At 41.8% G+C, this 14,188-nt stretch overlaps 1 protein-coding gene across 6 annotated transcripts in view; it reads right to left on the reverse strand.

Annotated features, from left to right (window-relative positions):
- Positions 1 to 729: 729 nt before the first annotated feature.
- The window catches only part of trip12 (thyroid hormone receptor interactor 12), a 28,396-nt gene continuing 14,937 nt past the window's right edge, over positions 730 to 14,188 (reverse strand). For all 6 annotated transcript variants that reach the window (XM_005933162.3, XM_005933155.3, XM_005933156.3 and 3 more), the window contains 27 exons: positions 13,570 to 13,687; positions 13,104 to 13,260; positions 12,704 to 12,857; positions 11,787 to 12,015; positions 11,506 to 11,624; positions 10,857 to 11,064; positions 10,406 to 10,506; positions 8,443 to 8,617; positions 8,180 to 8,321; positions 7,782 to 7,973; positions 7,445 to 7,596; positions 7,189 to 7,346; positions 6,958 to 7,031; positions 6,650 to 6,849; positions 5,902 to 6,029; positions 5,490 to 5,641; positions 5,162 to 5,304; positions 4,895 to 5,051; positions 4,677 to 4,775; positions 4,476 to 4,590; positions 4,021 to 4,175; positions 3,744 to 3,908; positions 3,363 to 3,527; positions 3,166 to 3,279; positions 2,832 to 2,926; positions 2,453 to 2,556; positions 730 to 2,322 (listed from right to left, as the gene is read on the reverse strand). In XM_005933162.3, coding sequence (XP_005933224.1) covers positions 2,126 to 2,322; positions 2,453 to 2,556; positions 2,832 to 2,926; positions 3,166 to 3,279; positions 3,363 to 3,527; positions 3,744 to 3,908; positions 4,021 to 4,175; positions 4,476 to 4,590; positions 4,677 to 4,775; positions 4,895 to 5,051; positions 5,162 to 5,304; positions 5,490 to 5,641; positions 5,902 to 6,029; positions 6,650 to 6,849; positions 6,958 to 7,031; positions 7,189 to 7,346; positions 7,445 to 7,596; positions 7,782 to 7,973; positions 8,180 to 8,321; positions 8,443 to 8,617; positions 10,406 to 10,506; positions 10,857 to 11,064; positions 11,506 to 11,624; positions 11,787 to 12,015; positions 12,704 to 12,857; positions 13,104 to 13,260; positions 13,570 to 13,687 — 3,968 coding nt within the window. In that variant the 3' untranslated portion in view covers positions 730 to 2,125. The remainder of the gene's footprint in view (positions 2,323 to 2,452; positions 2,557 to 2,831; positions 2,927 to 3,165; positions 3,280 to 3,362; positions 3,528 to 3,743; positions 3,909 to 4,020; positions 4,176 to 4,475; positions 4,591 to 4,676; positions 4,776 to 4,894; positions 5,052 to 5,161; positions 5,305 to 5,489; positions 5,642 to 5,901; positions 6,030 to 6,649; positions 6,850 to 6,957; positions 7,032 to 7,188; positions 7,347 to 7,444; positions 7,597 to 7,781; positions 7,974 to 8,179; positions 8,322 to 8,442; positions 8,618 to 10,405; positions 10,507 to 10,856; positions 11,065 to 11,505; positions 11,625 to 11,786; positions 12,016 to 12,703; positions 12,858 to 13,103; positions 13,261 to 13,569; positions 13,688 to 14,188) is intronic.

Below are 14,188 nucleotides of genomic sequence, written 5' to 3' on the forward strand. Positions count from 1 at the left end.
GTCATCAAAACTAATAACATGGAAAGTGTAATTCAGGAGAAATATTAAAGCACACATCCGTTTCCTATGCCGTGAAATCAAAAGTTGTAACAGTCCTTGACCTTGTCCATAATGTAAGATTGATGCCGTCAGTCATTTAAAACAGCTGCAGGTTGTTGCAGCATGCTCAATGTGATCAATACAAAACCTTTCTGCTGTCTATGTCATCCTGGCCTCAACCTTCCCCATTTCCATAATGAATGTCCACTGGTGCCAGTGTGAGGTGAACATTTTCACCTCACACTGCACCAAGTGGCTCTGAACACTGGCATTGCTGCAGGCAGAGCTCGTGAAGAGAGGTTGACGTTTAAACATCAGTCCACGGAGATGTTCGTCAGATGAAACCAACATGTTTTGTTTTTACATTTTTAATCAATGAAACCATTTTCTACAAACAGACGTCCAAAATGGAAAATGGCTTTGTGTTCCAAACACATCTTATGCAACGTTAAATCTAAAGCTAAGCTCTTTTGTTGTCAAACCATGCCCAACAGGCGACCTGTAAATGGTTACCGTCTCCACAGCAAATCATTTCCACCAGGAAACCGTGGAGTCCTGTGATCCAGAATGACAGGTGTTGAAAAACATTGAGCTTTGGGGGAACCTCTGAAAACTGTTTAAGAACTATGAAATAACCCAGCTGGTTCCAACATGCCAAAGCAATGGCAAAGAGCATTAGTCAAACGGTAATATGAGTCAAACAGTTACTTTATTTATGTTCAGGTAAAAACATGAACCTGATGCAGTAAATTATTGCAGATCTTAGAAACCAGCACATGAACGTTGGGGCCAGGAGAGCATACAGTGGCGCCCTCCCCTGGCAACAGACTGCAGGTGCACACCACAGTTTGTTCCAAGCCAGCAGTGCAAAGAAAAAAAAACAAAAAAAAGAAAGAAAAAAAACCACTACAGCAAGAAATAAAGACAATATAGAAAATTAAAAAAAGAAAAAAAAAAGAAAAAAAAAGAGAAAAGAGGTAAAGCAGACATTCCCACTTCAAACGGGGTGTGAAACTGCATATATATTTTATTCCAGAAAATGAACTTGAAATGCTAATCTGGCTATGAAACGATAAAAATGAGACCAGCCAAACTTTGTGCCCAGCTACATTATGTGTTGAGGGTTGCTCAGAGCTTGGTCTACCAAGATAACCCTACGCGTCCGGTAGGATCCAACAGAAAGACACCAACTCTATTAAAATAAGAGCAAAAAAATTTTTTACCTGGTCAACACATTAGTTACAACTCTTCATTTGAGCTGAAGCTCTCGGAAATGAGGCCAGAACACAATCTCAGAAGGAGCAGAGGGAGAGAGAGCGAGAGGGGGGGGAAAAAAAAAAAAAAAAAAAAAGATAATATGAGCTCATCACTACCCGCATTCAACCAACTGCAACTTTCATTTCCACAACTTGAAGCAAAGACACACTGGGGGGAGGGGGAAGCCGAACCAAATCAAAATAAAAAATTATAATAACAATAATGCAACACACGAACTGGGGGCGAATATAATACAGAACAGAACGCGAACAGTCGAACTGAGGGGGAGACGTGAAAACAAAGAGCTATTCTATCAAATGTGTAGAATGAGCAAAGTCTGCAAATTTGTCTGTACAAATGATCTTTGGAGCTAAAGTAAACCTAGCTTGCTCAATGGAACCCGCCCTCTCCGCTCCCCTTCCTCCCCCGTCACCCAGTGATGCTGTCCACCACTCTGGAGAGGAGACATCCCTTTTTTTTTTGTCTTTTTTGTCTTGTTTAAATATCACATAGCAATTTAAAATGTCACCCAGATGTTTTCATCTTTTTTAACATTACTCAACTACTGATATAAGATTTTACTCTCTTTATATTTTAAGTTCTGCGTCATGGAACACCCTTCCATTTTTCTTTTTTTTTTCCCCTCCTTTTTTTGAGAGACAGGGGCAGCAAATATATATTTAGAGTCTTAATTTTTCTGCAAGCTGCTTTCTCTAACAAGAAGGCTGTACATGTAGCCTTAATGTGTGTGATTACAAAAAAACTAAGGAGGAAGTCATGATTTCATCGGCTGCTGTAGAAGGCATTTTAATGTTGAGATGTGGCGAGATCAGGAAAGGTGGAAAGACTGCTGGCCCTCGCGAGCCGCAATCAACAGTTTCTCTCGCATGATCTCTATGCTGGAGTAGTCAGGCAGCTTCAGGTAGTTGACGCAGGTCATGACTGAGGGGAGGAAGTCGTCTGGATTCTCCGTCGACTCAAACGTCTTCCTCACAATCGTCAGAGGTGGGTTCAGGCTCCGGAAACCTGCCGTGCAAGGGCAACAGCGGGTGAGCGCGGGGCAGACTTGCAGTACAAACACATCCGAGTTTATTTGATTAAGAGTCACATGTCAGGCTCATTAAATGGGTGTGCGTGTGTGTATGATGCGCCTCACCTCCGACAGGCAGTCTTGGGCTTCCTGTGACAAACTGCAGAAAGAGTCTTTGCTGTTCGGCATCGAAGCTGCTCAACACCTCAAACAGGAATCGAACTGCACGGCTGCAAAAACGGGATGAAATGGTTGAGAAAAGTTACTGTGTTACTAAAATGATCAAAAATACTCCTCTGCTTTGCAATGATGGTAAAACTGGTGCAACTAGCTGACTGCACTGTGGGTTCTGTTTACTAGAAACGAGAGTCACGATATTTCCAGTAAGAGCCAGGAATGTGGAATTGATCATGCTTTGCCACCATCAGCCAAATTCTTCGCATAAATACTGAAGAATGCTGAGATTTACAACGATCTAAAACTTAAGAGCCACAGACTGTCTCACCTGTCATGTGTGTATCCGTGATCCGGTCGACAACACTCCATCAGCGTCTTGACATCCCACGTCTCCGATTTACTGCCACACAGCAACTGGTCAAGCTAAATGTTAAAGTGAGAACGGAAGGAGAAAATCCAAACTATGAGCACAGGATTTACTTTACCAAAAGTGTAAACAACTCGTGTCTATATTTGACCCATTTTTGTCTACCCTGCATTCCTAAAAACACACCGAGTGCGGCTGTAAGCAATGCTGACACACTGTTGAAAACTGCTGAATTTCATCATTACAGATAGATTTAAAATGACTACCACGCAGTAAACAAAACAAAGTTTCTTACCTCCTCTGGGTAGAAATACTGCAGGTGATGTAACGGGAAGACCGACTCAAACCCTTCCCTAAAAGACTCAAATTGTCTGGACACTCCCTCATTTAGAGTCCAGTACACCACCAACTACAGGGACAAAGCAAAACATTAAGAACAGTGGGGACGGGGGGGATTGATAAAAGCGTGGGTTGTTAGAAAAACTCAAATACCCTGAGGTACTCCTCCAGGTTGTAGATTGTGACTGGGACGTCTTTGCCGCCCTTTTTCAGCTCAATATTTGGGAATCCTGGAAGGGTGAAGTCCAAACCCAGGTCCTCCACTGAGCAGCCATTCATGTTCAGGCTCTCGAGAGCCTGCTGTAGCGTCTCCCTTGTCTGATGGAAACAAACGAGGACAAACAGGTTAGCAGAGAAAAGTGAGGGAGAACTGCTCTGGGTATAAAGTATGATCTAAAGGTAAGAGACACCAAAATATGTACAAAGAAGGGGGAGCACTACCAACAGCAGTATCTCTAAGTAAGTTTAGAGGCATCGTTCCACAGAACAATACTCTGGGCTAATTTCATTAAACACAAGCTCTCTGCGCTCTACCTGTGATCGGTCTTGCTCCAGCCTCTTCTTTTGGCGGATAATATCCTCCAAGTGTTGGATTGACTTGGCAACACCGGGATCAATGTTCACCAGGTCGTGGGAGCTTATAGACATCTCATGCCGTAGCATCCACTTATAAAATGGCAGCCCCAAGGGCAGATCCAGCTAAAGACGCGGAGGAGGACAGGATCAGGTCAGAAAGTTTGTTTTAACATGTAAATGTTTACAGCCTCCGCATGCTAAACGGTGTGCAAGAGATGAAAATTGAGGCCGTTACCAGTCTGAAGTCCATTATGGCTTTAGCCATTAGCTTTCCTAAGAAACGGAACTTCATTTTGATTTTGGCTATGTGCGCTGGTTTGGTCGTCCTGCCGAAGGGAACAGCAAACAGTCCTCTGGAGCTGAACATGTACTTGGTTCCCTCTTGGTTTCCTGCAAAACAAGAAGGCGGTCACTGAAAGTTAATACAAGATACTGTAACATTAAATATGAATAAAAATGCATTTCTCGCTTCCAGTCATATCTTCTTGGGAAAACTGATCAATTAAAATCAGTGGCCCCTAAATAACGACATCCTTCAAAAACCAAACTTAAGCACTTTCATGAACGCCTGACTAATGAGATGAAGACTACCTCGATAATGAGTTTTGTATTAACAGACTCGCGTCATTTAACAACACTTTTCATCATTTCCCGCACGTCTGTTCACAGTTGCAGGATATAAGCTGGTACCTTTAGGATTGGCCAGAGTAACCTCTTCGCCTCTCCAAAGACCAAGATCGGCGCGCTGAAGCTCCTGAGACACCAGAGCGTAGAACTCCTGAGTGGGACCGAGACCTGTGCCCACCTGAAAAGGAGAGGGAAAACAAAGTCCAAACTTTCCTCCTATTTTCTTTCAGAGTTTGAGTATTCAGATACGAGAAACTTAAATACCTCATTCTCATACTGAATCTCGAGCATTGCCCTGGAGCTGCCGAGATCCTGCATCACAGACTCTGCCTGTTTTAGGAGCTCGTCGCGGTTTATCGTCCTCTGAAAACACAGCATAACAGAGGGAATCACGTGATCACATTTAGCAGGTCACACGACACAAGATGTGGATTCCAAGGTAGAAAAAGTACAGCACAATGCTTCGAAGTAACACACTGCACCTTTTTCCTGTCCAGACGTGGTGCAACTCTGCTGTCCTGAGAATCTGACTGGTTGATCTCAGGGTTTGTGTCCAACAAGCGCTGCATTGCTCTGTCACGGTCAAAGGCGGTTACATAGAATAACATCTGCCGAGTGTCAAAGGGGAAGAAGAAGGGGCTGCAGAGGAAAAGAGAGAGAAAAGTGTGTTACTACAGCCAGGCAACAACCCCAACAAATGTAATCTTGGCGTTGCAAAACAGATCACAGACTATTCTTGTGAAACTTACCAGGACTTCCCAAGCTCAATGAGCCACGTGGGGATGTTCCCAGTCATGATGACCAGAGGGTCTTGCAGCTGACGATTGGCTTTGGCTGTCAGTTTACTGTTAATGAACTCATTGGTAGAGATAATTTCCTTACACGCAGCGTTCTGTACAACAAAATATTAAAGTCAATGTTACTGGAATATTTTATGTCCCAACACAATGAACAATCCTAATTGTGTAAAGGCCTGTGAAAACATTTTCTTAAGGACAATATTTGGTGTTCAAAACTATCAGAAACAAACACACACTAACTTCCTCACTGTCAGAATCCTGTCCAAAGGAGACTTACATCATACAGGTAGAACCAGTATCTACTGATGGAGTGCAGGACCCTCAGCAGCAGGATGACCTCTAAAGAAGGGTCATCAAAAGTTATGGTCTCTGGTGGCTCCGAAGTGAGGTATGTCTCTAAGGGATTGATGACGCTGGGACATACACCATCTGGGAGCAATGGGAATAGTTTTAATCAAAACATACACATTTAGATTCAGTAGAAACTGAACAATAAGACCACAGATCCGCTCACTTGCTTTTTGATTTCACAGTTAAACTTTGCAAAGGTGACATCAAATGTCAGATGTACAAGTGTGTGGCCTGCTTGACATTTCAATGTCAGTGACATCAAGTATTTCATAGCCAGCAGGTGAGGTTTTAATGTAAAACGAACAAAGCCTTACTCCTGAGATATCCAAAATTCTCACCATGCCACAGCTCATCCTGCTTCTTGGCGTTGCGGGGTGAGGTTTTGGTGGGAGCAGTCTGGGCTCTGCCTCTCTTGCCACCCACAGCATCTTTGCTTCCATCCTCGTCCTCCCTCACAGGCTTATACCTGTTTACAGGATAAAAAAGAAAATGGTCTCCATGCTTTAAGAAAAACAAAAAAAAAAGCATGTACAGTCCCAGTTTTACTTCTAAAAGGCCATAGAGAAGAATACGTCTTTGAAAAGCGGGGCATCCTGGTGTGTTGCAAGCCTCTGTAAAGGATCTTCAATGGTTTTAAGTGGCTGTTTCATGCCTTTTCCCTGTCACTCTGACCTAGAGCAACTAAAGCAGTAAACTCCAATATTTAAAACAACAAACAATGGATTGGATTTATATAGCGCTTTTCAAAGCACCCAAAGCGCTTTACAATGCCACTATTCATTCATTCTCACATTCACACACTGGTGGAGGCAAGCTACAGCTGTCCTGGGGCAGACTGACAGAAGCGAGGCTGCCATATCGCACCATCGGCCCATCTGGCCAACACCAGTAGGCGGTAGAGTAAAGTGTCTTGCCCAAGAACACAACGACCAGGACAGAGCCCGGGTATCGAACCGGCGACCTTCCGGTTACAGATGCACTTCCCAACCCCCTGAGCCACGATCACACCCCCCCAAACCCTTTAAGAGACTTTGAATCTTGATTGTCATGAGATATTTAGTTGGTATAAAAAGTGGTTATTTATACCATATTGTGTGCGTTTTGGTCCAGATGCCAGCTCGGCCAAGTGGGTTTGCCTCATCATCTGTTGACTCCCGTTCTTCTTCTGCCTGCAGACTGTACTGCCGCACAGCCTGGTACACCGTCATGTTGTACGGTAGCAGGTGGTCACCAATGTAGAACTGCAGTCTGTGACGTACGCTGCCTGAATTCAAAAACTGAGCCGCCTGAGTAATCAAGAAATCACATAGGAGGGATTAAAAAGATGCATATCTACAGAGGATTATATAGAAGCACACGCACAACCATTATTTGGCATGAATGGAATCGCATACCAGTGATTCGTCTATTTCATCATCTGAGCCATCATCATCACTGTCTTCGTCTTCTTCCCTGATTCGGCCGTATCCTGTGGAGACAAGATTTTAAATTTACAATGCAACCTAACAGCGAGTTCTGAAAAATGGCTAACAGCTGAAAAACGTTTGGTCTCTTGGACAATGCAAAGTGCCCTGCAGTGGGGTTGAAGCACAAGTTGACGTAAACATTCTGCAAATGTCTCTCACCTCTGACAACAAGATACCGCTCAATGGCTTGCACCAGAGCCAGAGGGTCGATCTTTACAGGTCCCCCTTTCCACTGTTTAACATTAGTGCAATCTGGGTGTCTCTGCAGCTGACACTTAAGCTGATGTGTGTTGAAGAACTTGAGTGCCTGAGACCCCCTGAGGAGAGAGTGGGAGATTCATATCAATTAAAAAGAGTACACCACACCAAAATGTGCACAAACAGCTGGAAACAAAATGTACGTAAAGCCACAGACCTGCTGCCATTGCCGTTGCCACTGGGAAAATCGTGCACCTTGACAGGAAATTGCTCCATTTGGCTCAGACAGCTGTTCATCTTGTGCACCATGGCCAAGTAAGGTGCATTCTCAGCTAGATCCAGGCGACCTATGGGCTCCATTCCTGGAGGCTGAGACAAAATGGGGGAATTTAAAAATAAAAAGTTAGAAACAAACCCAGCAAACATGCTTCCACCATCTTCCTGTAAAACACATTTATTAGAGAAAACCGTTGATTCTAAAAACAGATCACTGCAGAACTTTCAGACTTGAGCAGAATAAGATAATTTAACAATAATATATGTTTTAGTCTCACCGGACAGCCACCGAACACATGGAGGAACCTTTTGAGCCGCACATCACGACTCAGCAATTCTCTGTCTGTGTTGGCGGTCAGGTAGACCAACAGCTGCTTCACCAGCCCACTGTGCTGGATCTCAAAAGACGACACATCAGATTCTGACACAATACTGGAGATCTCCACTAAGCACTCCATACCACCGTCCACCTGTGAAATGCATCAGATGATAAAATATTTCAGGTATGGGGTTTAACTATTGATAGTTACTTTGTACTCAACAAGTACAACTACCATCTTCTTCTTGGAATACATCTTATAACTTTAAAACCTCAAACAAACAAACAAACCAACCCTGTACAAGGTGTTGCTATCTGTTCAATAACTTCTTTTTCGAGGTAGCGCTCATGTTTTACCTGGAGGTTGAGTTGCTCGGTGGCTGTGCAAAGTCTCTGGAGGACATTCAGTGCGGGGTTGCTGCCATCCACATTTTCAGAGTTGAAGTAGCGCTCCACAAACTTAGTCGCTTGGTCTTTGATCCAGGCCTTAATTTTGTCTCTACAAATGACAAAATAAATAATTCACTTGTTAAGGACGATGGTTTAGCCCATGGCGGGAGATTTGGATAATATAGGAGTAAAGACAAAGCTAAGCTGTCGTCGTTAACTCACAACCGTACCGGTTATTTGAAATTGAGTCCTTGGGAGGGGCCCTTGCGAGGCCACTCACTCCTGCTGTGCGCGAGGGCTCAGAGTTGGCATTGTTGGTCTGAGCACCCAGCTTGCCCCATGTCTTGGGATTGAGACTGGCCAAGAAGGATGATTTGGGTGACTGAGTACTGGTAGGGCTCTTAGCTGAAAGGAAGAACAGGAGAATTATCAACTAACAACATAAAAAATATTTGATTATTATAGATTTAGCTCATTTGGGGTTGGTTTTGGGGGTTTTTTTAATACAAAAAAAAAAAATTATGACTAAACAATTCAGTGTACCAAAAGTTACTGTACACCAACAGGTTCTGATCAACACTGTAAATATTAGCCGGCAGGTATTACTTTAACACAGGGATGTCAAATGTACAGCCCTACAATTATATCCGACCCGCTAGATAATTTCACGTGTCAGTTATTAATGGTACGTTTGTACATAGGAGCCGAAACTTCAGCCCTGCTGAGAATCCATGCAGGCAGGGGGTGGGACTTTATTTTGATGGGCAATCCAGCCAATCAAATGCAAAGACAGACTGGGATCATCCCATTGTGTGAAAAGGAGGAAGGGAGGTAGATGTTCCCAAGACAGCAAGTGTAGTGGTGCAGACCAGGTACACAGAGAGACAGTCAGGAAATGAAGAAACGAGCACAGGCTGCATGACATTAGGAGCTGGATAAAGTGATACATGCTTTTATTTTCAGCCATTTTCCATTGTGGAGGACAAAAGGTTTCAACTCTCCAGGCCTTAAACCTCATTTGCAGAAGAAAAAAATCCATAAAAATAAGGCTTTTTGAAATGGAAAACGAAAAATGGAACGAAAAAAATGTGCTTCCTTAAAAAGTATTACATTCACAGTTCAGTGTTAAGTATTACATAAAATAAATTATATAAAGTGTTTTTGAATGGAAGAGATGCAAAAATGTCTGCATGTGGCACAGAGCCATGGCTCAGTGTTTAAATGAGTCTCACAGCTAAGGAAGTGATTTATAATTCTTAACTTCTTTGATCTGCTGCTCACCACAAGCAAGCACAAGCAGAAGTTCTAGACTTGACTGTATTTTCAAAAGTTTTACAACTTTTCCTACTAACAAAAAAAAACCTCCCTCATGGCTATTCATACTATACAAAGTAATTAAGCAATAAACAATTAACCTGTTGAACCCCAATGCCCCCAGAGGTGAAAGGGAGAACATCTGGTTTTACTCCCAGATCTGTAATTTAATACAGATCTCAGAATCTCAGATAAAAGCCTACAAAATGGATTCAAAACCACTAAACCGCTAAAAAACCAAATGACCAAAGAGCAGGTAAACCGATTCCGCAAAAAGATGCAAACACAAAGTGGGCTCGTTCACCCGACGGCACGTACACAGATGTGCCCCCAGGAGCTGAAAACCGACATTTCAGAGATTCTGAAACCGCAAGTTTCGCACCCTCTGACAAAAATTCACTGAACCAGCAGCAAAAGAAGACGTTTGAAAAAACATTGTCATGAATTTTATCTTACCCTTGTATTAACAGGGAAAAAACAAAAACAACCAACCAAAACAAACAAAAGAAAAATCCACACCACACTTCCTGCACAGCTCTCTTGCTCTCAGTGTGCTTCCAGATCAGTTTTCCATCAAAAATTGATGATGATATTTTTCTGCCTATTTTGCTTTCTTGTTACGCACCATTCTGCATTGTGTACAGTGTTGACAGCACCTAAGATCAAAGTGAGCTGCATGTGGCCTGCAAATGTTTGACACCCCTGCTTTAACATATGCATCAAAACAGTAACAAATGTGCAAAAACACATTAAAATAATATTGTCAATCTGTATAATATAATTAGTCTCATACTGATCTGAGTTCAAGAGTATGGTTCAGAACTTTTTCAACAAAATTATTATAACATTTGTGTCTCAAAGTGTGTCTGGGACACTCACCCTGATTGTCTACTTTATCATCATCTCTTGGTGGCGAGTACTTGGGCCTTCTAGGTCCTCTTTTAGGTAGTCGTTTCCTTTTTAAGACATCACTTAACCGCCTATGTGCAAGAGAAAGTTATTTATTTCATGCTCTTGTGGTTATTTATAAAGATATTTGCTCTTCCATTAACTACAGACATACATACATACCCTATAATGCTTTGATAAATAGTAACATGTATTAATTGCAGACAATATACATTATCTGTGCTCCGTTTACATTTTTAAGTAGTTGAGCAACTATTTGACAACAATATTTGCTCTTAATGACTTAAGTACTTTGTGTTTATGAGCTTTTCTTCCAAATACACACTGGATGTTTGGCTTTGCTAAACAAAAAACAAAAAAAACAGATTTATATCGTTTCCTTAGATAGCCAAACCAAAGCCACATATGGCCTCAAACTCACCCTTGAGGGCTGAGGTCCAGCGAGTCGTCCATGCTGTGCTGGAAGCTGGGTGAGCCCAGGTCAGGAGTTGTATTATTAGCAGATGTGGTGGATGCAGTGCTGATGGTGGTAGTGCAGAGACTGGCGGTGCCACTAGGGCAAGCCTTTGGAGGACTAGTGACCAAAAAGCTCTCAGACTCTGCCAAATTCTTCACTTGGTGCATGACACCTTGAAGACAAAAAGAAAGTATTGCAAAAAAAAAAAGCCTTAAAAAAAGAAGCACAATACAGAGCTCCACGCCAGCATAGAGCTCTGGCTGAGGACTGGGACTCAATTCACATTTCAGGCAATTTAAGGAATAATGCATCAGGGAAAAAAATGCAAAGGAAACCATTAGCATCAATGCACCATTGCCACACTTTCAATATATTAAAGTTTTAGGTAAAGTCAGCCTTAACTGTCACATTTTACTATCTTATTTAAAAAAATCTTTGCATTTAAAGCTTTAACAATTTGCATCCACAAACATTAATTTAGCTATGACATCATACAAAAAACTAACACAAAGTGACAGCTTCAGAGCATACTTCTTTTACAAAACGCTTATACTGTCTTAATGGTGTGATGAACAGATAAGAAACCACAGTTCTCCATGGGATCATACACTACCTTCTCTTCTGAAATAAACACTGAAAACATCTGGGAGCTTCTGCATGAGGATCTCAGCCATCTGCAGTGAACCCACTACAATCTTCAAGTCCTGACTAGATAGCATGGAGGCAATGTGACTGTAGAAATAAACACAAGACAAAGGTCAATTTAATTTAAAATCCCAACACTGGCCCTGTTGTTTCTTTAAAATTCTTCCTTTCCAACATCTTTAGCCTACTGTAAGACCACAACCAGATTTAATATCAGTGCTAACAGGAGCCAGTAGCCTAGACTCTTACCTGGACACAGCATGGTTCCTCAGCACATCCTTCAGCAGCTCTGCATCAGCAAAGTAGATGATCCTGAGGATGGCTCTAAGGCACTTGTGTCTGACAGCTGGGCCAGCTGATGAGCTGTACACCTCATACAAGACCCCGAACAGAGTTTTGATAAAGCACTTTGCCAGCTCAGGGTCCTCCTTCATCAACTGGGCTCGTGCATCTTCACGACGGACCTCTTGGTGGCTGCCTAATGATAGACATGGAACGGGTCAGATTAATGCCATTAACTATATGCACTCAGTAACTGCATAATGATAAAATGAAATATTTCAGGGGTCTGTAGTAGAGTATAGTAGTTGTTTAGTATATACCTCACTGTTTGGGTCATAGTTTAGTTCTCTTTTTGCTGTAGCCAATTAGGAAGCTGTAAAGCCCCCCCCCACACACACACACACACACTATCCTTAAGCTATAATAACAGCAGTAGCTACAAAATTTAAGTTTAGCTAATGTGTCCGACCATACTAGCACTAGCTGAACTATTGTTATTGCCATTTTTCTGAGTAACTGTTAAGCTTACAGTGTGTACTGAAGCAAACAAATTCAATTTCAATGAAGCATACCAAACATTGCATTTAACAACGAAGGAATTGTTTCAGGGAATTTTTTTTGCTTTTATTTTTTTGGGCCGTTAACCTGTCACTGCTAGAAATATAGCTGTGCGCCTCCAAGCTGATTATAGCTACCACCCTCACAAGACAAAAAATAAATAAATCTTCATTCATTAGGCACTGAGAGCTTATTTAGATTTTCAAAGGACTTTTCCTTTTACAAGGCTAAAATAAGTCAACCCAAGGAGTTTGTTCCCATTCTATTCTCTGCTAAAATACACTCCTCTTCACACATATCTTCGTCACATATCATTAGTAAAATACCTGTGTTGGGGTTAGCAAGAGGGTTAGGTTTCCTCTGGATACCACGTGCTGTTCCCGTGTCTTCATTGATCTGCTGCATAGAGTTGAAGTCAATTGTGTATACGCGGCCGAGGGTTGACAAGCTGATCTCATCTTCCCCGTTCTGGTGGGCTGTCTGCAGAGCAAGACAACCACACCCAATATCAGTGAGAGATATACAGATCTATACCCACACATGATCCTAACACATTAAATATTCTGACACAAGGTTTAAAAGTCGACCCATTATTCATTCTTTAGTTATCCAAATTTATTGTAGCATCCTACTAAATCATTATAATATATTACAAAATAAATAAAATTTCAACGATGACTAAACTGATATGACATAACATAATAATAACAACACAGTAATGTGTACCTCAATAATGCGGCTGTCAATGCGGTTGTAAGGATGCCACAGTCCCCGGTCATCCCTCCACTGCCAGATTGCTCCCTCTGTTGTCTGGACACTGCCCTTCTTAAGCATTACATCAACTGCAAAGATGCCTTCTCTGGGCAAGCAGGGCATCAGCTCACTGAAAGGGAAAATACAGAGGTTACCCAATGCAACAAAAATGTTATAGACAAAAATGCCACAAAGTAATAAGCTGTTGTTTTAATGAAGATTCCTTAAATTACATGAGAAAGATATGCACGTTTAGTAACACACACACACACACACACACACACACACACACACACACACACACACACACACACACACACACACGCCCATAGTTTTGATAAACTATATGCAGCAAACAAAATAAAAACATTGCTCAGGTGTCTGTATGTCTGCTAGTCTTTAATTTTTGCCACACTGCCCAGTGTGGCCTTAACAATACCATATGAGTGAGGTCAGCTCGTAGAGCTCCTGGGGGCTCCGGGGTACCAGTTCAATCTGTTCCTGGCAGCTGCCATTTGACGCTCCACACAAAAGGAAACGCAGAGTTTCTGCTATGTCTAATTAGAAGGAAAAACAGATAAAAACAAACATTTTCTCTGTTAAGTGTTATGTTTCAAGTTCATACACACCATAATAACACTACTGATAAAAATAAATCAATGGGTTGCGCAATGAATAAAATAAATTAATTTCAAGACATGGCAATTCTTTTTAAATCATTTACAAAGAGCCATAGGATTGCAAACGTTCACAAAAATAGCATTAAGTACATGTTTAGTGTCACATCTGTTTAGTTTGCTGGCAAATAAAGACTGCAAGTTCACAAGATGAGAAACAGCAAATGAAAAGCTTTATCATGTAGGTTGATGTAGCTGTTAGCAGGACCACTATTGACAGGCAGTCATAATTTGGATTTCAGTAATTTGGTGGGGGGAAACAAGTTACCAAACTGTATCTAGTAACTAGCACGTCTTAAATCTATTAAAAATATCCTATCCCGTAAAGTAAATACACTGTAAAACCAAAAAGGAAAAAGCCAATACTGTCAGAGGGCCTAC

The sequence above is a fragment of the Haplochromis burtoni genome, unplaced genomic scaffold (assembly GCF_018398535.1).
Source record: "Haplochromis burtoni strain Fernald_Lab_line unplaced genomic scaffold, NCSU_Asbu1 Contig_160, whole genome shotgun sequence".
NCBI classification, from domain to species: Eukaryota; Metazoa; Chordata; class Actinopteri; order Cichliformes; family Cichlidae; genus Haplochromis; species Haplochromis burtoni.